At 36.9% G+C, this 23,402-nt stretch overlaps 1 protein-coding gene across 6 annotated transcripts; it reads right to left on the minus strand.

Moving 5' to 3' along the window:
- Window positions 1-23,402, minus strand: LOC127087672 (uncharacterized). Of its 6 annotated transcripts, none has more exons than XM_051028603.1 (22): window positions 23,116-23,398; window positions 22,641-23,017; window positions 22,324-22,440; window positions 22,157-22,236; window positions 21,620-21,766; window positions 21,369-21,517; window positions 21,136-21,266; window positions 20,877-20,999; window positions 20,697-20,770; window positions 11,329-11,931; window positions 11,096-11,207; window positions 10,821-10,958; window positions 10,101-10,406; window positions 9,383-9,656; window positions 7,988-9,276; window positions 6,881-7,283; window positions 5,872-6,779; window positions 5,709-5,774; window positions 5,506-5,631; window positions 2,640-2,884; window positions 1,413-2,554; window positions 1-440 (listed from the first exon to the last, which is right to left on the minus strand). In XM_051028603.1, exons 1-22 carry the CDS (start codon window positions 23,156-23,158, stop codon window positions 424-426), a joined length of 6,870 nt encoding a protein of 2,289 aa, XP_050884560.1. In that variant the 5' UTR covers window positions 23,159-23,398; the 3' UTR covers window positions 1-423. The 6 variants fall into 6 exon arrangements, 5 of the variants coding, with proteins under 5 accessions (XP_050884560.1, XP_050884558.1, XP_050884561.1 ...); XM_051028601.1 differs by having other exon boundaries at window positions 22,641-23,025; XR_007789994.1 differs by lacking the exon at window positions 1-440 and having other exon boundaries at window positions 2,359-2,554; window positions 2,640-2,879; window positions 22,641-23,025; window positions 23,116-23,402.

Consider the following 23,402-nt stretch of genomic DNA (forward strand, 5'->3'; position numbering starts at 1 on the left):
TGAAAAGAAAAGGAAAAATTGGCACATTTACTATAATTTTAAGAGCTACTACATAAAGAAAGGTTCTTTAATGCAGTCAATTATTCCATTTTATCGTTATAAAAATAAATACTACACTTGACCATTATAAAAATAAAAAAGATAGTCATTCCACTATGAATAAATTTTCTTGTATTTACATAAACCTGCCACCATATATACAAATAGCCATTGTTCTTCATTTTAACTAACATCATCAGACTAAATGAAATCACTAACTTTCCAATGATTTCATGTCACCGAAATAAAACCCCACGCACCAGGCGAGCGCCAAAAAATCTCTTCATCCAAGTCCTATATGTCAAAAGGGTGATCATAACAGGATCAGGAAAAAGACTTCAGCCTAAATCCTCATAGAAAACTGTTTCTTCCATAATCCCATGCTCATTCGTCAGGTCGCACTGAAATAATCTCAAATTTAGAGGGATATATATGCAAACAAAAACACATAACCAGCTTTTACTCTTATAACATTCATTTGCCTACACACACAAAAAAAAAAACATAACCATCTTTTATTTGCAATCTGAAACATGGGTTCCTAGCAGAAAATACTACATAACCAGCTTTTACTTCTCTTAATATATTTATTTGCTGACACACAAAAAACACACCATCTTTTTTTTGCCTCTTAAACACGTGGGTTTCTAGCAGAAAAATACTACATAGAGACAAATGTTCAAAATTTTTGCAGCATAAGTTGTGATTATAGTTGACTCTTGGAAGGATTGGTAATCTTCCACTACATTGACTTAATCAATAACTGTCCTTGAATCTTATCAAATTAGGGGTGAATTCTGTCAACTTTGTTCGACACTGTAGCATTACTCTACCATAGCAACTATGGCTTGCTTCAGAGCTTGAAATGATCAAATAATGAAAAATAGAGAAAAAATAAAACTAAACAATAAATGAATATCATGCATGGTGTTGATATACATTTAAAACTAAGATGAAAAAAAATCTAATTACAGGACACCAAAGGGTTTTTGGAGTGACATGACCTAAAATAGGACACTTCACATATATTCAGGTACAGGTAAGAAAAGAATACAATGAAAGATGATGCAAAAGATACTTAAATCAAATTATTCTTCCAGAGCACTTTTAGGATGACCAATCATGATCAGGTAATGATTAGACAGAGACAGAAATATAAGAACATGGGATGGAATAATGTTAATTGATTTTATTTAGATAGAGATAAAAGAGATTCAAGTAAAGCTAGGAAAAACAATCCAGAAGGACTTAATATCTGTTATCATGGCTCCAAAAATATTGTTTTCATGGCATCTTCACATTCGCATCAACTAAAGGGAAACAACAACATCTACATCATCAAAATTAGTAAAAGCATAGATGAGGAAGTTTACCGCTTCTTTTCTTAGGTGGTTTGATACTCCTGTCTGCACCAGATGAGGAAAAGGATCTTTTGGCAGAAACAATTTTCGATCTCTCATCCTTCTTCGTAGATATCAAACATGAGTTAAGAATAGCATCAACAGCTTCACGCTGTTTTTTCCTTTTTGAAATTTCAGCAACCATACTTTGATTAGAAGCTTTCCCTTGATTGTTTGCATCTCTTTCTTCGTGACATCCTTTCATTGAGGAAGTAGAAACTTCTGTAGAACTGATCCTATCCCCTCCAGGATACATAGACAGTTTTTCTGACTTTGAAGGCTTTGATGCCTTGTGTCCACCACCTGTTTTTCCCACACGATAGTCCAAGTCATTCTTTGAATTTTGAAACTTGGATTGCCTTTTACTTGAGGGTGTCCTTCCCAAGCTCATATTCATTTTATATTTATCTTCTCTTTCAGCATCTACACATACTGTATCCTTCTTTATGGAAATATGCTTATTTTTGGAATCTTTTTCCTTGGTCAGGGAAGTTTTTTCCAAAACTGAAAAATTATTCTCTTCCCGACTACCCTTATTCCTGTCCTTGACTTCAGAAACACATTTATTTTTCCCCACAAGGGTATAATTGTCATTAACCCTTTTTTTTGGTACATTGTGGCAACTATCCTTAGCCTTCTCCACATGCTTCAATGGTCTTGCATGGTTATCAGAATTTTCACAAACACGCTTACTATTAGCAGTTTTGAACATTGAATGATATGGCATTTTAGCCGTCATGATCAAGTTTCTTTCTTTGGCATCTTTAACAAGAGCTGCCCAGTTATTGTTTGTCTGTAAAGTTCTTGCATTACCCAAAATCCAAAGTGATAACTTGGCCCTTGTCAAGGCAACATTCATCCGTCTTATATCAGCAACAAAGCCAATAGAACTTGAGCTCATTTGAGATGTAGCACTGCTTGACTGAGCTGCTCTTACCGTAGAAAGTAACAATATATCGACCTCTCTACCTTGGAAACCATCCACAGTATTAAATTCAATGTCAGCTATGGTTGAAGATCCAAATGCATTAAGAAAACGAGACCGCAGAAGAGAAAGTTGACATTTGTATGGAGTAATAATGCCAATTCTTCCACCAATAAATTCAGCTGGGTATCTAAGGAGCATACAGTAGAAAGTTCTGTAAGCAGTCATCAATAATAAACTTAAAGACGAGAGATAGAGTACACTGGTACCGGTACCTTTTCTTGAAAAACTTTAGTATTTCAACCGCAGCATCAGCTTCGTGTTCATTACAAAGCGACATTGCACCAGAGTTTTTTCCATGAGCCTCCCGACCATCAATAATATCATAGAATGCATAAGGCCCAAGACCCTCGGTCTGATGAAATGGTGCTGATTTGCTAGACATTTGGCTACCATTTAGTAATTTGTTGTCATAGAAATGCGACGAAGGAAACTTGCATATCTCCGGATGCATTCTATACTGCCATTGTGAGAAAAACCAAAGGGAGGGGATTCAGATCTTTTACATAAAACAGGGTAACAAAAATATAACCAATTGTGCACCAAAATAACGAAAGAATATATAATAAGAACAAGACTTGTGTAATCAATGGTGGATAGTGGTATGGCCGCAATGTCAAAATTTTGGGAAAGTACAATGAAAGAAAGTTATACCATAGTAATACACAATAAAATACATATTCATAAGTAAGAATCAAAGTTTGTGTCTACTAATATTCAAACATAATATAAAACAAATAGGTTTTAGTATGAAATAAAAAGAAAAGTTCAAAAAATACATTGGGAACATTTATAAGTTGAGGGCATATTCAGGGTTTACAAGAGCTTCACTGTAGCAGCCACTAATTGGCCACTACTAAAAAATGCAATAGAGTTTCACAAACATCCTAAGAGCTGCTACACAACGCTGCAACTGACTACAGAGCACAAGACAACTTTAAGAATCAGGAGGTGCAAAATATAAGTTGCAAGGGTTTTAGGAAAAGTGGTTGGCTATTAAATGCAATATCAAGCATGATTGACTTTATGATCTACAGTTCAATCCCGACCATCTTTAGTCTTATGATTGAATTCAGTAAAAATAGTATTGAGTTTACAGGAATTCTTATGATGGTCTCCCCATAAGCTCAAGCACAACAAGATGAAAATGTACACACGTGTTAGAATTTCGCATGACCTTATCATGTGAAAAAAAAAATTGTTTTTCTCTTTGTAGACATTAAATAAGGGAGCGTCGTTAAAGATTGTAAATATTTAGTGAAATAGACAATATTTTCACATACCAAGATCATGCAAATTTTTAACATGACAAGATCCATTCCCCAACAAGACCGGGAAAGAGAATTGCAAAAAATAGAAGATGGTGCTTCAACAAAACTGAATAGCAAATGCAACCTTAAGTACCTCAAGGGTTCCCCAAGGAGCTTTAGACTTCTTAAGGGTAAGAACAATTGATGCATCTTCAAAGAAACTTATCCAAAGTTACAAATCAAAGGTGTTCTGAAGTTTTTGGATTAGGCCTAACACATCCTACATAGCCGGGATGTAAGGTGAGAGATGTATGTATCCCACTTACAATTTACAAACACCTTTTTAATGCCATATCACATCCAATGTGAGACTCTCAAACACACACCTCACACTCAAAACTAAACATTTGGAGCATTTGGCTTGCCCTCATTGCAGCCTATAACACCTACATTCTGTTGGGTTTGAAGGGGTGAAATTAGTCTCACATTGTTTAAAGATATGGCTTGTGTAGTGTTTATAAAGCTTAGGCAGCTGTCACCTTACAACCCGATTTTGTAGGGATGAGTTACTTAGGATCTGTTAAGAATGTGCGATTGGGCCTAACTCAACCCTACAAAACCGGTTGGTAGAGTGAGGACTGCCCCCACTTATAAACACATGTTCAGGCCATATATTGTCCGATGTGGGACTCTTAACACACACCCTCACGCCCAGGACTGGACATCTGGAGCGTGGAAATAAATGGTGGGTGGCCCGATAGCGGAAACCATAGTAGGTGGCCCACCGGATCTTAAACGAGGCTCTGATACCATGTTAAGAATGTGTGATTGGGCCTAACTCAACCCTACAAAACCGGTTGGTAGAGTGAGGACTGCCTCCATTTATAAACACATGTTCAGGCCATATATTGTCCGATGTGGGACTCTTAACAGGATCAATCAGCACATTCTAAGATGGTATCAAAGTCTATCCTAGACTCATTGTTGTGCTTCCCGCATCTTCCACGCTTCAGGCTCATTGGTGCCCGAGCGTGAGGGGGTGTGTAGAAATTTCCGCCTTTATTGCGGTCCGCCCCTAGTCGGCTAATTATGGCATTTGGCTTGCCTTCATTGCAGCCTCCAACACCTATATAGCATTGGGTTTTAAGCAGTGGAATTAGTCCCACGTTGCTTAGAGATATGGCTTGTGCAGTGTTTACAAAGCTTGGAAAGCCGTCACCTTACAAACCGGTTTTGTAGAGATGAGTTAGGCCGAACACAAATTTTAAGATCGTCCTTTGCATCTTGATCCTCTGTATCATCATTCTTATTTTGGCCTTTCTTGATAGAATTACCATCCTCTAAGAGACGCTGCTTATCCTTGATTTTCCAATAATAATTCCTTGATTTGTATCATGTCCGGTAAACCTTCCTTCATGTGATTTATGTCCATCTTCATTTCTGTCATCAACTTCCAATAACAATAAGGGAGGAATTTGTTTGTCCCCAGTAGTTTTATTGATTGAAAAAATAGAAGGCAAACAAGGGTGAATGCTCTCTTCCACTGGAAAATTTCCAATCAAAATGAATCAATGCCAAAAGATCCCTCCAAAATGAACCAATGCCAAAAGATCCCCAGTAGTCTTATTTATAGTGTTTCCTAGACAGCCTTTGCTAAAGGGCAACCACCCTAATTAACTAATAAAACAGCCAAAATTAACTGACTAACAAAAACTAACTTAAAACAAAAAATATTCTGTGTTAAACTTGCAGAGCCTTGGTATTAGGCTCCTTATTAACTTCCCTAACAAAAGCACGCTTCTTGATCATATCCTGAAGAAAACTAAAGTACCTGTTCAGTAAGCATAATAACAGGATGCCCAGCCCTTTGTAAACGTTCAAACATGCTGCACTCATAACGAAATTTACTTGCAACATTTGATAAGACAGTTGCAGGAAGCTGCTTTGGGTCACCAACCTTGAATACATAACAAAGGTAAGTCAAATTACTTACCCGATATCTGAACTTTGAAAGTTTGAGTTAGTAACTCTTACCATAATACATTGGGTTCCATTTGATTTTAAAAGCTGAAGAGGAATTAGAGTAGCTGGCTCAAGAGCCTGTAACAATAGAAACAGGTCATAAGGCAAAATGAAAACTAGAAGATTATAAACAAATTATTTATAGCAGCACAGAGATATATATAAATATATATACTTGGGCAGCTTCATCAATTACAACAGCATCGAAAAGAGTATGTTCAGAAGGACCCCGAAACTTGGAGCATAACATTCTCTCGGAGCAAACTCCATAAAGGTCTCCACCACATCCACTCAATGTAGTTACCACTATCTCAGCTTCCCTTAGTATAGACTTCCGCAGCTGATACCTAAGAGTCTTGGTTTCTTCATTGGCTTTCTTCTCCTGAGCCTGAACATTCCGAAGATCTTTATATATTTGCCTTTTTTGCTCATACAGTTTGCATAACTTCTTTTCAATTTCAGCATCAGACATTTTTTTCTCATCCCCCACGCGACTTTTAACATCAGAATCCCCATCCCTTAAGTTAGCACGCTTGGTTTCATAGAACCTGATAGAATCGACCAGTTTCTCCATATTAGACCGCAACACTGCTGATGAATCTACTTTCAAATCATTCTTCCCATCTTTTGAATGCATCCTATCTTCTGCTATACGTTGATCGACAAGTGTATCAATAAAGAATGGGAGTGAATTTTGATGGACTGTTTTAGCATTTCCAACCCTCACAAGATAAGGCTTGTACATTATCCCATTACTTCCATAAAGACCAGGGCTAGAAATTCTTGATACCAATTCATCTACAGCAGCATTAGATTGAGCACAGATAAGAATTCTTCGTCTCGCACAGTTTTCGAAAGATTTTGATGAACTCTGGCCATCATCAATCAATTGCCTAGCCATGGCTGCATCCTGCCATGCCCTCGCAATGGCAACACTCTGGTTAATCTTAGGTCTTGAATAGGTGGAAAAAGAATTCTGGGTCATGTTTTCATCTAAAGGATTTTTTAGACCATTCATCTTATGTGGAGAAGAAGCTAGAAGGGCACTGACAATTGCAACAATAGTACGTGTCTTCCCAGTTCCTACATATACATAACAAACATGCAAATTTCTGAGTAAAAATCATTCGTAAAAAGTTATAAGATCTCCAAAATTAAGAGATAGCTCAGGGTGGACCTCATACCAGGAGGACCCTGAATAAGAGATAACTCTACAGTTTTCTTTGCCTTCGCCCTTCCAATAGAAACACTTATTGCTTGGAGTTGAGTGACATTAAACGATGACCTCAGAGTCTGCTGCAATGACTGGCACAACTTGCTGAGATCTACTTTTTTAAATTCATCATGACAAAAGGAATCCTTGATGGGATTTAAAATGAGCGGAAGTAAGGGAATGTGTTTTACAGATGACAGTGCATGAAATTCTCGAATTTGTGGGGTAATGCTCATTATTCGGCATCCATGCCATTTACTTCGTTCAGTGAGATTTCTTCTAGCTTGATTTAAACGTGAAGAACCGTTTTGAAAATAGAACCGTATGATAATGATACTTAAACTTCTTTTATTGTCTTTTTCACGCCTTTCAACCTGCAAACACATATTGACTGTTATAGCATGACAGAATTATTTGGTTTCCATTATTCAAGTTGCATTGATGAGAAAAGCCACATTGGATTGAGGGTAGTGTTTGCCACATTGGGGAGCCAGCTATATATATATTCAGATTTCTTCAGAACATTAACTTTTACCTCTTCTATCCATTCTTATTTAACCTTCTATCTCAATAGTTAAAACGAAAACAACCAGCGGGAGCATTGGATTAGCAATCAATTATAACAAAAATTGACATGGTTTGCCACATAAGATTAAACAATGGTTCATATAAGTTAAAACTCTCAATAAAACATGATAATGCCAACAGAGTGGATACATATGGCAAATTGCCAAAAAAAATCATCATTTGCAAGAATCATTAAGGCAATACTTGTTTAGGAAGGAAGAAAATGAAGAGGAGGGTGAAAATGGGGTGGGATAAAGATGTTTTAACTTTTCACTCCCATCTCAGACTGGAGTGGCCAACATATGTGAGGTGGACTGAAAAAAAGTTATGTTACAATTGCAAACTTTCTGCATTTTTATTGTACAATGCAAATATCAAGAGATTTCCCATCACTTTCAAACTTCACATTTTGTACATACTCTATAATGCATAGCCCAAAACAATCAACTACAGGACTTCATAGACTAGTGAGAAAACTCCCTATATAAATCATATAAAGAGAACAGTATACCTTTCCAACCATGTGAACATCATGATTAGATTTTTGTGGAGGATCTTTCGATAGCAAAACAAAGTCATTTTCTGAAAAGCTCTTGCATGTAGCAGAATCACCATCGTCATGGACAAAACGAACAATATGAAAATCGTCAATTCTCTCTATCGACATCACAGAAAGGCTTCCATAAAACATCTCCTCCCACGAAGACATCTCAAGAAAAGAATTTTGAAGTTGTGCTTTAAACTCCTCCAAAACTAATGGTCGAAATATTTCCACATATTGTTCAGCCGATTGAAAACACACAGGAACTTCCTTTAATTTGTTAACAGCTCGGCTTTCATCTTTTCTTGCAGATGACAAACCAACTATTGCAAAATAATCTATCTCAAGAATAGGTTTATACCAATCATCCAAACTTGGTGGCTTGAATCTTCTCGTTGGGTCCCCTGCCTTATGAAGACAACCGGATCTGTTTTCAAGAGTAGTTTTTAGTTGAATAACTTGTCTTTTCAAAATTGAAGTGGGCTTTGGTACATACAACTGGGTACGCCCCACAGATTTCAATGCAGTTTCTAGCGGGTCATCTTCAGAATCCCGAAAATCACTTAAAACTTTGTTACCGGGACATGACAGAGTGTCACTAATTTTGGATGCCATACTGCCGGTTCTATTCAAACTCTTAGTACTAAGAGTCTCAACAGAAGATTTTATCGAATTGACCCTATCCTTGGATTTTGAAATTCCTTCCCTCTTACAACTCTCCGGGCCCTTTGAATCAACATATGGAGCTACTGCAAGCTTATTCCGTAAATTACCACAGTCTTGTTTCTGAGAAGAAAGACTGAAAGCTTCAGCAGTATCCTTTTTCTGGAAGGCCTCCTTTATTTCCTTAGAAGTTTTCATGTAAGCAACATTCTGGATTGCACGGTCAGTTGCTGGTGAACTATTACCAGCGGTATGAGTCATTATGTTGCCATCAGATATGTTTTGACCTGTCTCACTAACTGATAAAATGGAATTAGAAAACACGTTTGGTTCAAATTCATCATCTGAAAGAATAACTATAGTTTCTGTATCTTTTTTGCCAGTCATCACTTCAGAGTCCAAAATTTGTAAGCCTTTATCTTCCGTGGATGAAGAATGAATATCAGAACTTAAAAAGTTATTTTTAAAAGAAAGGCTTTTAGTTAATGATGATTTGAACTTCGCATTTTCATCCTGAAAAATATGAGAGTCTTCACTAGATAGAGACATGGTCAGGCGAGAGACATGTTCTGTCAATTCTTCCAAGGTATAACCATCTAAATAGACAATGCAAAACAAAAACAAAACATATTAATGGCATAGAACTCATAGAAACAGGAGGGAAAACAAGTACATGAAAAAGAAAAGAAAAAAAAAACTCACTGCTCATAATAAGATTTTCAATGATCATGATTGCTGATGCAGAAGTTTTATTACTAGAACCTTTGAACAGATTCAGTAAATAAGTAAGTGCTCGTTTCCAATAAATAATTACAACTTTTAGCATTGACTTTCCCCATTCCATGAGATTGTGAATCCATTTGACACCCAATTTATTTTTTACCAGCATTGTGAAATTTCTAAGCTCTTCTCCATCAAATAGGAAGAGTTTATCAACAAGAACAGGGAGAATCTCGAGCAACCGAACACAAGTCATCTGAAACAACAAAGAACTATTAAATGTGAAGTACTTCCTGCTTCTACAATCCAGATGATCTGAGAACTGCAAAAGTAAATAAGCTAACTTTCCTTTGTAAAACAAACTTATTGATATTAAAGAGAGAGAAAATTCAAAGAGTGAAGTTGGAAAAGCTAAATAAAACTCAAATGTGATGAAATCTCAATTACTCATTTAAACCTGAATTCAGAAATCAGCAGCAAAAATTGACGTATCAAATCATTTACAAAAATGTTCATTAATAAATTATGGACAGTAGCCAAGTTTCATACTTGTATGACATCAAATGATGAAGGCATTATAAAAGCAATGTGCTGAATGTACTTTGAGTGTAAAATAACAAAGTATTTTAAATGCTACTTAACATAACCAGAAAGAAAAAAAATACAATTCCACAAAGGAAAATAACAGACAACATAATACCTGGCAGAAATTGTAATCAATGAATTCCTTGCCTTTTCCCAGGCACCTACAGAAAACAGGCCATGCCATTTCAGATAGTAAGCGACTAAATGTTTCCTTTATTTTTAGTTCAACGTTGATAACATGTTTATCAATATCCACAGGCAGAGAATCAAAAGCTGGCTGTTTTAAAAATCCGCCTTGTGAAGAGAACTTTGGCACACTCAACTCTGGGCCAAGTACACCCTCATCTTTGAGTAATTTGCATAAAAGAAACCAAAAATGATGTAAAGTATGAAACTTCAACAGAACAGAATCCAGTTGGACCTAGCATGGAAACACAATGATATTAGTAAAATTGGAAAGAAAAAAAGGGCAATTGGTCAAATGATCACTAGACCAGTGTTGTCAAACTCTAAAATTTGCACTGGAATCTCTGCAAAACCCGTAAACTTCTAAGAGATGACTTAATACAAAAATTGTAATTACCAAAGATGATTTAATACTATGAGCATAGTAAATATTCAACTATCTAAAAATTATCCAGTGACTAGACATGATCAGTGACCAGACAAACATAATTCAACATGGAAACACAAATTCACAGATCACAAAAATAGCTTTATGACTCGGCACAGAAAAAAGAGCACAAGTTCATGATCTTTCCTCTTTTACACACACACAAAGGAAAGATAGATAGCAACCACACTATTATTCAGTAACATTTGCTGAAAATATTACCAGTTTCATAGCATGTTTTAGTCCCAAAATAATTGCATGCAACGAGGGTCTGTGAGAACAAAGAAACTTCAAACCACAAGAAAGACCACGAGTATCTGAAACTTGTTCCAGCATAGACTTTCCAAACTGTCTAACATCCTGCATGGAAAAGGCAAAGGGCGTATCTTAGGTTGTATCTCACAAATAAGAAAAAGAATGAGAATAAAACTCATCACATTTCGACAAGGGCAATAACACATGATCTATATAATTTCAAGATAAATTTGGCGTATTACGTCATTTGGATCCAATAGCGAAAGGATCAAGCTTTGACTCATTAGTGGTTCCCAAATCCACTGACTTCGAAGTTCTCCTTGTCTCATCTGAACCAGAAAATGTGTAGTGAACCTGAGGTGCAACTCCAAATTACTTAGTCAATAAATTAAAAACTTTCTTCTAACTTAAAAGCACAAGGCCCTCGAACTTCAATATAACATAAGATGAAAATGAAATCAAGCTGGTGTTCAACCTGTTAAATGTTCTTATTAAAGGAAAAGACATAGTCAACACTTCAACTGAGTTCTTAGATTTGTTTCCATCACCACCATCATTAGATCCAGTTGGAACTTTCCACCCAAACGAAGATGATATTTCTGCAGCAACAGATGAAAGGCAAGATCTGACTGGAAGCATCATTTCAGCACTGCTCTCAAGCTCTACCATCGGAAAACGAGATCGTGCCCAAAAAACAGCTTTGGAAAATGAAAGTGGAAGAATTGAGGGACTGATATCAACTAAAACATCAACCCATAACATTGGAATGCACATCCAATCTCGGCACTCTTGAGAGGCTATACCACTCTGCACATTGAATTCACTCCAAGAACTATTACAATCCTGCTCTTCGCCATCTAGAATAGATGACAGCAAAATATCATCACTTTCATCATCCAATTTAAGGAACTCGTATGCCATGCTACTATCAATGCTGCGAGTTATGCGGCAATTCAGCACTGAATATATTAAAGCAGTAGCATCTGATACTATGATTGTCTGTATAAGGTCAAAAGCAGGTTGCCTCAGAGAACTGTGAAGTGAGGAGTCCTTCAAAGATGAGACAAGCGAGGGTCCCCTGTCCAACACAAAGGTTGACAAATAGCAGGTAATGAACAGAAGAGTAATCCAAGAATATCATACACATCACCGTATGATTAAATTCATTCATATTATAAATGCAGTAGTAGTTTTTGTATAAGTTCTCGGACAGTTGAATCTGTACACTAACATTATACAATTCATTAAGTCATTATCCTAGCCCATATCTTTCTGTGGTGGAAATGGAAATGCATCACAAAACAAGGCCGGCTATTGTGCCTCAATTCGTTAAATTTAAAATCAGTTTTTCCTGACTTTCTGAGTAATAAGAATGTAACAGGAATAGAGTGTACGACATGTGTGTGTAGTCCAAGTCTCTGTTCTGTGAAGATGTTTCTGCATGTGTAATAATTGTTACAGAGCTGATGCAGACAGCTGTTAGAATTATTTACATTCTATTTATAGTCTCTTATAGACTGGACGGTCTATTACAATTCTATTAGATTAGAATATAGATGAGTTAAGATATTGCGTATGAACTTCGCAAAGTGATATTTTTCATAGTAGAGCACTTTCTCAGAGATTCCTCTATGGATTAATATTTTCTACCCCTTTCCCAATTTCACTTCTTTCCACACTTTCTCTCAAAAATATTTCTAATTATGCTTTCTTTTTAGCTTTGCTATACATAGCCAATCCCAAGCCCGGATAAAAGGAGAGGATTGTGTTAGGCAGTCGACAGCCAACGTATAACTTTGCCGAATCTCTATGACATGGATCAACTACGAAATAATGTGAATGCTAGGTCATTGCCCGTAAACAACGTGTTGTATGGCTCGAGTACAGGGTCAAAAGAGCAAGGGTCGTTGCAGTGTCGTCCGGATGTGGATAAAAATAAGCAAGGGTTCCCACATTTTTGTGAACGGGTGTAGGTAAAGAAGTTAGCTCATGAGAGGGGAAATCGCTTTGGATCATAGAATATAAGCACACTTCCAGGAAAATCTGTGGAAATAGTGGATGTGATGGTTAGAAGGAAAATTAATTTTATGCGCCTACAATATGTTTATTCTATTTTGTTTCAGTTTTTTGTTCAGTTAATTAGTGGTTCCTAAATTTTAGGAGCAAGTAGTTGTTATTTGCTGCTGAAGTGTTGGCAACGTGTAGTGTTCAATTTTATTTTTGAATTACTTAAGTGTATTGCTTCTGCTGAATGAAAGAATTGAATTCCCTAATCCTTCTCAACCTACAACTCCCTTTCCTATACTCTACGTTTTCATCTTTCAGTCATAAAACCAACAAATTGGTAGTAGAGCTATCATCTTGTGGGACCTGCGAAAATGGAAACTAAAACAAGTTTCTCACAAGTTGCTCCTCCCATCTTTGATGGGGACAATTATGACCTTTAGGAAGTAAGAATGGAGTCTTACCTAGAGACTTTGGATCTTTGGGAGGCCGTGGAAGAGGATTATGAAGTTCCTCCGCTGCCAAATAATCCTACCATGGCTCAGTTAAAATATCACAGGGAGGAAAAAACTCGGAAGGCAAAGGCAAAATCAGTTCTTTTTTCCGGTGTTTCACAAACTGTATTCACCAGAATTATGACCCTCAAAACAGCAAAAGAAATTTGTGACTATTTGAAGGAAGAACACACGGGGGATGAGAGGATTCGAGGCATGCAAGTGTTGAACTTGATTAGGGAATTTGAATTGCAGAAAATGAAAGAGTTTGAGACAATCAAAGATTACTCTTGACAGATTGATTTCCATTGCAAACAAGGTTAGGTTACTCGGCACTCAATTCGTTGATTCCAAAATCGTTGAAAAAATTCTGGTTACAGTGCCTTAGCTGCAGTCAATAACCACCTTGGAGAACACAAAAGATTTGTCTAAGATCACCTTAGTTGCAGTGTTACATGCCTTGCCAGCTCAAGAGCAACGAAGGATCATGAGGCAAGATCATGTGGTTGAAGGTGCTTTACCAGCCAAACATCATGTAGGTGGAAGTAGTGCAAACAACCAAAGCAAAGATAAGGGAAAGAAGAAAAAATTTCCACCTTGTGAGTAATGTGGAAAATTGGGTCATCCGCCATTTAGATGTTGGAGAAGACCAGATGCAAAATGCAACAAGTGCAATCAACTTGGACATGAAGCGGTGATATGCAAAGGCAAGTCTCAACAAAATGAAGTCAATGCCAAGTTGTAGAGTAAGACGAAGAAGATCAGATGTTTACAGCATCATGTTTTTCAACGAGGAGTAGCTCAGAATATTGGTTGATTAATAGTGGTTGTACAAACCATATGACATATGATAAAACTCTTTTCAAGGATTTAAAGCCTACTAAAGTTTCAAAGGTCAGAATTGGGAATGGTAGTTATATTTCTGCAAAAGGAAAAGGAACCATCCTAATTTCAACAACTTCAGGTATAAAGACAATCTCAGATGTTCTTTATGTACCCGATATTGACCAAAACTTGCTTACTGTGGGTCAGTTGATAGAAAAAGGATTTAAAGTATCTTTTGAAAATCAACATTGTGTTATCTTTGACACTACTGGTGGGGAGATATTAAAGGTTAAAATGAGGCTAAAAGCTTCTCATTTGATCCAACTGAGGAGGAGCAAACAGCCTATTTCACCCATGTTAGTTCGACAGAACTTTGGCACAAGCAACTTGGTCATTGTCATATTCAAAGAATGTTGAACATGGAAAAGAAAGACATGAAAAGAGGTCTGCCAGTACTGTCCAATCATTTGCCAAATTGCAATGCTTGTCAATTTGGTAAACAAAACAGATTACCATTTCCCAAAACAACTTGGAGAGCCTCTCAAAAGTTGCAACTCATTCACCCTGATGATGCACGACCTCAAAGAACACCATCATTACAAGGTAGTCTCTACTTTATTCTTTTCATAGATGATTTTACAAGAATGTGCTGGATTTTTTTCTTGAATTTCAAGCATGAAGTGGTTGGAGTATTTGTAAAGTTCAAGAAAATGGTGGAAAATCAAAGCGGTTGCAAGATTCAATTTTTGAGGTCCGATAATGGCAAGGAGTATACATCAACACAATTTAATTTGTTTTGTGAAGAAGCTGGAATTGAACATCAACTCACAACACCATACACTCCATAACAAAATGGAGTTAGTGAAAGGAGAAATAGATATGTAATGGAGATGGCTAGATGTATGTTACATGAGAAGGAGATGCCTGAACATTTTTGGGCAGAAGCAACAAACACATCAGTCTTTCTTCAAAACCGACTTCCTTTGAAGGCTTAGAAAGATAAAACTCCTTTTGAAGCTTCGTATGGGTATAAGCCTTCACTGTCCTTTCTTAAAGTGTTTGGTTGTGTTTGTTTTGGACATGTTCCACAGGTTAAGCGTGACAAACTTGACAAGAAAGCAATTTCGGGCATCTTCGTGGGATATAGTTCAGTTTCAAAAGCCTACGAAGTGTATCATCCTCAAAGTGGAAAGGTGATTGTCTCTAGGGATGTGCATTTTAATGAAGATCAACAATGGGACTGGAAGAATCCTCAGAGAACAATTGGATCTTTCAACAATATTGGAAATGATCATCTTGAAAAGCAAACAACAGAGTTGTGTGAAAATGAATTAGAAGATGATCCTCCCCCATTAGAGGCACAAGGTTGTTGTCTGACATCTATCAACAGTGCAATGTAGCAATATGTGAACCTGCTTGCTGTGAGGAAGCATTAAAAGATCTAAAGTTGAAAAATGCAATGGAGGAGATGTCAATGATTCAAAAAAACAAAACATGGGAACTAGTTGACAGACCTAAAGATAGAAAAATCATTGGAGTTAAATGTGTTTTTAGAACAAAACTAAATGCAGATTGCTCAATCAATAAATACAAGGCCAAACTTGTAGTTAAAGGGTATGCACATATTTTTGGTGTTGATTATTGTGACACTTTTGCACCTATGTCAAGATTAGATACAATTCGATTAGCGTTAGTTGTTGCTGCTCAAAAGGGCTAGAAAGTATTTCAGTTAGATGTCAAATCAGCCTTTCTAAATGGTGTTTTACAGGAAGAAATATATGTGGAGCAGCCAGAGGGATTCATGGTGCAAGATAAAGAAGATAAAGTTTATCTACTCAAAAAGGCCCGTTATGGCTTAAAACAAGCACCAAAGACTTGGTACAGTAGGATAAATGATCATCTATTGAACATATGCTTTGTGAAAAGCTTATCTGAGTCCACTCTTTATGTGAAGCATAAGGGAAATAATCTTCTAATAGCTTCCCTCTATGTTGATGATATGTTAGTGACCGGAGATGATACAAGGCTGGTTGAAGAGTTCAAACAAGAAATGATGCAGGCTTTCGAAATGACAGATCTTGGTTTTAGGACCTACTTTCTTGGCATTGAAATCAAACAAAATGAAAATGACGTGTTCGTCTGTCAAAAAAAATATGCAAAAGAAATATTGAAAAAACTCAGAGGGAGGAGTGCAAAGTAGTTAGCACACCAATGAACTAAAAGAAAAAGTTGAGCAAAGAAGATGGTGCTGATAAAATTGATGAAGGATATTATAGGAGCTTGATTGGATGTTTACTGTATCTCACGGCAACAAGGCCGGACATTCTATTTGATATAAGTCTTCTCTCTCGGTTTATGCATTGTGCTAGTGAAATGCATTTAATAGCAGCAAAATGAATACTAAGGTATATTAAAGGTACTATTGATTTTGGCATCAAATTTGAGAAATGTTAAGAGTTCAAGTTGTATGGATTCTCTGATATTGATTGGGCTGGATCCATGGATGACATGAAGAATACTTCGGGGTATTGCTTCAGCGTAGGCTCAAGAATGTTCTCATGGTGCACAAAGAAGCAAGAGATTGTTGCACAATCCATTGCAGAAGCTGAATTCATAGCAGCAACACTTGTAGTAAATCAAGTTTTGTGGTTAAAAAGGTTTTATGTGATTTAAATATCCAGCAGAATGATAAGACAGAAATTTGTGTCGACAATCAGGCAGCAATTGCAATTTCAAAGGATCCAATATGTCATGGGAAGACTAAACATTTCAACATCAAGCTCTACTTCTTAAGAGAGGTGCAGCAAAGTGGAGAAGCCACTTGGGTTTATTGCAGATCAGAAGATCAATTGGCAGATTTATTTACAAAGCCACTTCCTGTTAGCAAGTTTGAGTTCTTAATACAGAAAATTGGAGTTTGCAGATCCTAAAGCAAGGAGGAGTGTTAATTATTTGCTTTTTGGACTGCATTACATGGCTTTTCTTGTTTATTTTATTTTGTTTCAGTTTTTTGTTCAATCAATTAGTGGTTCCTACATTTTAGGAGCAAGTAGTTGTTATTTGCTGAAGTGTTGGCAACATGTAGTGTTCAATTTTATTTTGAATTACTTAAGTGTATTGCTTCCGCTGAATGAAAGAACCGAATTCCCTATTCCTTCTCAACTTGCAACTTCCTTTCCTATACTTCTATGTTTTCATCTTTCAGTCATAAAACCAACAAATAAGGAGTGGAAGAAGGATATTGTGGATGTGAAAAGAGTAGGAGATCGATCATAGTCTTGAAATTTATAGTGGAACAAGACACCTTTAATGTTATTAGTGCATACGTACCTCATGTTGGGTTAGCAGAACACCTGAAGATAAAATTTTGGGAGGACTATGAAGGTTTATGATGGGTTCTTATATGAATATGTGAGTGACAATGAATTTATGAATAGAATAGTGAAAGAATGTCGTAATTGTATTATTGCGGATGAACAATTACATAGAAATAGCAATGAAGAAAATAACAAACTGATAGAGAATATCTATCAGCCCTTAAGCACACAGTGCTTCCCTCACCAAGATGGTGATCCTTAACCCTAATAGAATAATTAGATACCTACTTCCCTCCCTCCCTCCCTTCCTTTCCTATTTTGTAGACACAAACTTAGTTGATTATTATAATTATTATAATCAACTCCCATAATTATAGTAACAAACTCCTATAATTATTGCCTCTATTCTTTTACTCCTTGACCCCTTCTTCTAGTATAGACCCTAGGTCCATAGTTAAGGCCCACCTCGTCATCAATATCTCTATCAACACCTCCCTCCTTAAAACCAGCCTTGTCCTCAAGGCTAAATTCAGGAAATTGTCCCCTCAAATAAGCATCATCTTCCCAAGTCACATCATCCAAATACTTATTCTTCCATTGAATGAGACTTTGCAGAACAGTCACACCTGCCTGTACTGTCAGCCTTGTACCCAACACCTTGTCAGGATAGATGTCATCAGTACCAACATCCTCCAGCTCTTTAGGAAGTTCTTCTTGCTTCTTCCTGTAACTTCTTTCTCCGTCTTCGTCTTCCTCATTCAATTCATTCTCTACATCTTTAGCACTTCGCATTATCTGCATCTGTGTCACAGGATTCAGAGTGCGAACACGCCTTCTAATTGGAAGTTTCAATCCACTCATGAAATAACCTAAATATTGCTCCTCCGGCAATCTCCCCAGTTGTGATGACAGTAACTCAAACGCCTCAACATATTCTTCCACGTTGCCAGTTTGACGCAAGGTGGATAACTCCTCAAATGGATTTTCTAATCGACGACCGTCGTAACGCGCGATCAACGATTTCTTCAATTTCTCCCAGGACAGATCGTCCTCTGTTTCCATGAGTAAGTTGAACCAATGGATTGTTGCACCCTCCATGCTCAGTCAAACCAATTTCACCCGCATCGCATCCGATGTGTTCTGAACATCGAAGTAAATTTCAGCTCGTGTGATCCACGCCACCGGATCACCCCCTTCGAACAAAGGAAGTTTCACCTTCTTCCCAGCAAGACGTGATTCGCTCTGTGACAAATCACCCACAGATGGCTCTGCTTCCGGTGTTCTCTTACCAGTCTGTTTGCTTAATTCAGTTAATAGCACACTCTGTTGTTGCATCTGCAGAGCCAGCTCCTGCAGAGTCGTTGTTACATTCTCCATCTGTTTCTCCAAAGCTTCAACCCGGTCTCCCATCTTAGGTTGCCTTGGCATCTACAATCTCTGTTTGTAGGATTTTTTTTTTTTTTTTTTTTTTTTCGATCCGGCAGGTCGGACCAATTGATGGGTTCTTATATGAATATGTGAGTGACAATGAATTTATGAATAGAATAGTGAAAGAATGTCGTAATTGTATTATTGCGGATGAACAATTACATAGAAATAACAATGAAGAAAATAACAAACTAATAGAGAATATCTATCAGCCCTTAAGCACACAGTGCTTCCCTCACCAAGATGGTGATCCTTAACCCTAATAGAATAATTAGATACCTACTTCCCTCCCTTCCTTCCCTATTTTATAGACACAAACTTAGTTGATTATTCTCTTCCCTATTTTATCATAACAAACTCCTATAATTATTATAATCAACTCCCATAATTATAGTAACAAACTCCTATAATTATTGCCTCTATTCTTTTACTCCTTGACCCCTTCTTCTAGTATAGACCCTAGGTCCATAGTTAAGGCCCACCTCGTCATCCATATCTCTATCAGTTTACTTCAGGATATCCTCCAAGGAGAGAAGTTTTTCCTAGGATGAGGGCTCAATGGACATGTAGGTAGCATGGCAAGAGATTTTGATAGTGTCCATGGGGGATTTGGCTTAGGGGAGGTGAATGCGGAAGGTAAATCCATCTTAGAGTTTTCATCGGCTTTGGATCTTACTATAGCAAATACATTGAGAGTGTCCATGGGGGATTTGGCTTAGGGGAGGTGAATGCGGAAGGTAAATCCATCTTAGAGTTTTCGTCGGCTTTGGATCTTACTATAGCAAATACATGGTTTAGAAAAAGACATGAACATCTTATCACATATAAAAGTGGGGTGACATATTAAACATGAAGAAAGCAAAGTCTTCATTCAGGAAAAAGATATAAAGGATAGGTGGAAGACGTATTTCTACAATTTATTTAATGAAGAATATAATATCTCACCAGACTCGATATTAAAGAAGAGGATCGGAACTATAATTACTATCGTCGGATTTTTGGATTCTTGTACTTTGGTCGGTAATGCCCTCCTTTTATTTTATATATTTATATTCTATTTGCCTTTCAAAAAAAGAGTAAGGCGATTGGACCAAACAACATACCTACCTATGAAGTGAACTCCTTGTCTGTTAGCTAAGATGACAAAAATTCCTTGTCTGAAAGCAACTGATTGAAGGAGTAACTAAAGGATGCAAAGATTTATTGTTAATCCAAGGTTTCCGTACTTTGAATCAGAATATTGTGATTAGTGAACTTGGCAGTTAGTGCAAAGTACATTTGCTTCAAACCGCAGGATCAGTGATGGGAACTAGATTCAAAGGATAAAGCCCTATTGCGATATTTAGTGTACCTACAAAAGGATTATCTATAAATACAACACAACTTACATTTTCAGTAAGAAATATAATCAAAAGGATTTCCTTACTTCTTGGTAAATAGAAATTTCCTATGCAAAGTATGACTGCATTCTAAGTCATTTGCTAGAACAACATGCGGCCACTATTTCGTATATCTGTCTTATATTTAGAGATAACAATGATTAATAGATCCAATGGATAGTCGCAAAAATAACCACGCGAAGTCCAACTATAGAGCCATTTACTTTTACTTTCCTCTAAAGCTCTACCCATTTAAGTCAATTTCTTAGTCCCTATTTTCTGCATCGCTAAACTGAAGATAGGTAAATTTACTTCTCTTCTAGTTAGCAATGACTTTTAAGTTCCAAAATTTGAATTTAAACCCAGACAGACAAGAGGGAGAGTAGAACTACATACCACATATGTGCACACTCAAAAGGAGGGCAAGGCGGGCTCATCTTGTAACCTCGGTGCACAATAAGAAGTGCCATCTGAAAACATAGCAACTAAGATAAGCCCAAACATCTTCTATTCATCAATTACTAAAGCTATACAAGCCATGCAACAGCCACCATGCAAAAATCTAAATGTAATAACCTGACATGCCAATCTTCTTGTTAGAATGCTGAAGTTACTGCTCGCTGGCACTTGATGAAGGAGAAAATAGAGAAAATGCCTACGTTGCTTTTCATGCTCCCCGTCATGCAAAGCTTCAAGAGACTGGAAGATTTGATCAGACATTCAAATAGTGTCAGCAGCAAAACAAGCCATCCTTCTCCACCCCCCACCCGCACACAAAAAACAAAACACACACAGAGCAAGCAAACAAACAAACACCAGATTAATACGCACATGCCTGTAGAAAGGGTTGGAATAGACCAAAAATATCTATATGGATTTTCTCATTGCGAATATGGAAGCACTGACCAAGTAGAGTGTTGCGCATTGCATTTGGAGACAGTGTAGAGCTTAACCAAAGCTTACAGCCTTAAACCAAGCCAAAAGAAAATGTCAGAAAAACAAATATTTTAAAATTAAGGAAAAAGAAGGGGGAAACAACTTTAGGAATTGGAAAAGGAAAATGTGTACCGAGCATTTCGAAAAGTAGTCTCAAGCAAGTAACAGCATGTGAAAATTCAAGTGAATCGCCACTAATATGATTGAGTACAATGTCAAGAAAAAAGGGATAATTTTCCAATATCCCTTCTTCAAAAGCTGGAGGATCCAAGAAACCAAGTCTTCACAAGACATGCGTCAAAATGTACCATGTCAATATTAGAAAACAGCTGACTAAGCTAAATCTTGATACTAATAAAAGAAAAGAAAAACAAACTACTTACAGTGATTTGATACCAGTCCATATGGACATGCGATCCAACGGAGTTTTTGGTATTGAAGTCTCCATAACCAATGGCAAGGTATCTGCCTCTAAACAGCCAATAAATTTCTTAAGCAATGGTTGCAGAGGTTCCAAGTCTACTGCGCTCCTAAGCATGCGCATACACAATCGTTAATCGTTACCAAAAAGAAAAAAATGCTTAAAATGTCTGGAGGGAGAAAAATATATGTGAATACAGTACCAAATAAAAGATAAGCAACATGGTATATTTCCATGACTCTAACAACGGTAATTAGTAATAACAAAATCCTACCATGCATTTAAAAAAAAAATTGGGTTCACCGTTCACATCTTCATATCTTTTTTGAGTCAAAAATTTGGTTTCAAGATAAGATATTACTAAATACCTTTTCTGGGATTTATAGATATACAGGAATTGCTTTCAGAAAACACAAGTACCACAGCGCAATAACAACTAGAAAATGAAATTACAACTAGTATAGCTGAAGCTATTTCATGTCAACCAACAAATGAGTACCTTACTCTTCCCATTGATCCTGCTAGGCGGTATCCAACAGAACGAACGCTTCTCTTGCAAAAAAGTAATGCATACACTCCCTGGAAGAAAATAGGTTGAATGTCTAAAAAAATATATAATGGATGTTCAAGCAGAAATACACAGCATGGAAAAGAAACAAAAATTACCGGAAATTGTTGATGCCCAGACAAAGCCAGTTCGTGCTTATTATCAATAGCCTCAACAAACAACTCAAACTCAGTGAACAGAGGCTGATAATCTAAGAGAATTGGGAACATCAATACCTATTTCAAAATTCAATAGAAAATAAGAAATGTAATACTATAGTAAGGAAAACAGAAAACAAAGTAGGACAGGACGTAATAATGATAGGACAGTCAACCTATTTCTACATGAATCAAATTACATCATAATATTCATTTCTAGTACTTAATAGAAAGTTGGAACTAGTGAAAGAAGAAAGCATCAGAAAAAAAACAGCTACCTCATACAAGACATTAACAACTTGAGCATTATCGCGTGCAGAATCATACTCTTTCCCTATTATTTTTGCATTGATATCAGTCAGGTGCGACTTGACCCTCTCATAATCAAGGTTTCGCAAGATTTTAAGAAGAGGAGCTATGGAGGTGGAGTCATACTCCATACTATACGTGTCTTGGGCTTGATGATGCTGGGAAATACACTGCAGGCAATGGCGCATTTCATTAGAGATTCTGTTCCATAGCTGCCTAAGAGGTGATTGTTTGCGGTGATCTTTGTAGTAATTGTAAAAAGTCTCCAAAAGAGGTCCCATTATATCCCAGGAAGCACACCATATATGATTGTCAGTAGGCAGGGCAATTAGAAATTGATATGCATCTGCAAACCTGTGTCATGGTCAGAAGATTACAGCAAGAAATAGGTTAAGAGATAAAAAGGACGGATATGTGTGTGTGTGAGAGAGAGAAAGAAGGAACCATTTCTCTTTGTGGAGATGGAGGCGAGTGGGATCATCATCATCGTCGGCGTCCCCTTCTTCTTCCTCGATGCGTCTCCACCGTTGGAGTAGGTCCCGTCTAGTAGCAACTTCCTTCGCCATTGAAATTGACATTGGGTTTAGGGTTTAACCTTCAGATTATGAATAGAATCCTTATACTCCAGTCCAAGGCAAATAAATGCCCACAAATTAGGTTTTCTTCCAATTCCCGCGCTGCATTTCATCACATCACTCTGTTTCTCTATAAATTAACTCTATCCTATTTTC

This window comes from Lathyrus oleraceus, chromosome 5 (genome assembly GCF_024323335.1).
Source record: "Lathyrus oleraceus cultivar Zhongwan6 chromosome 5, CAAS_Psat_ZW6_1.0, whole genome shotgun sequence".
Classification (NCBI taxonomy): Eukaryota; Viridiplantae; Streptophyta; class Magnoliopsida; order Fabales; family Fabaceae; genus Lathyrus; species Lathyrus oleraceus.

What these genes read in the sequence shown, in the direction of transcription:
- LOC127087672 (XM_051028601.1), bottom strand. Translation starts at nt 23,249, where the DNA reads ATGTCAATTTCAATGGCGAAGGAAGTTGCTACTAGACGGGACCTACTC. An exon ending in CTGGGCATCAACAATTTCCG is followed by an intron (nt 22,237 to 22,323) that starts GTAATTTTTGTT and finishes ATTTTCTTCCAG; the next exon opens with GGAGTGTATGCATTACTTTT. An exon ending in ATGTTCACATGGTTGGAAAG is followed by an intron (nt 7,284 to 7,987) that starts GTATACTGTTCT and finishes ATGTGTTTGCAG; the next exon opens with GTTGAAAGGCGTGAAAAAGA.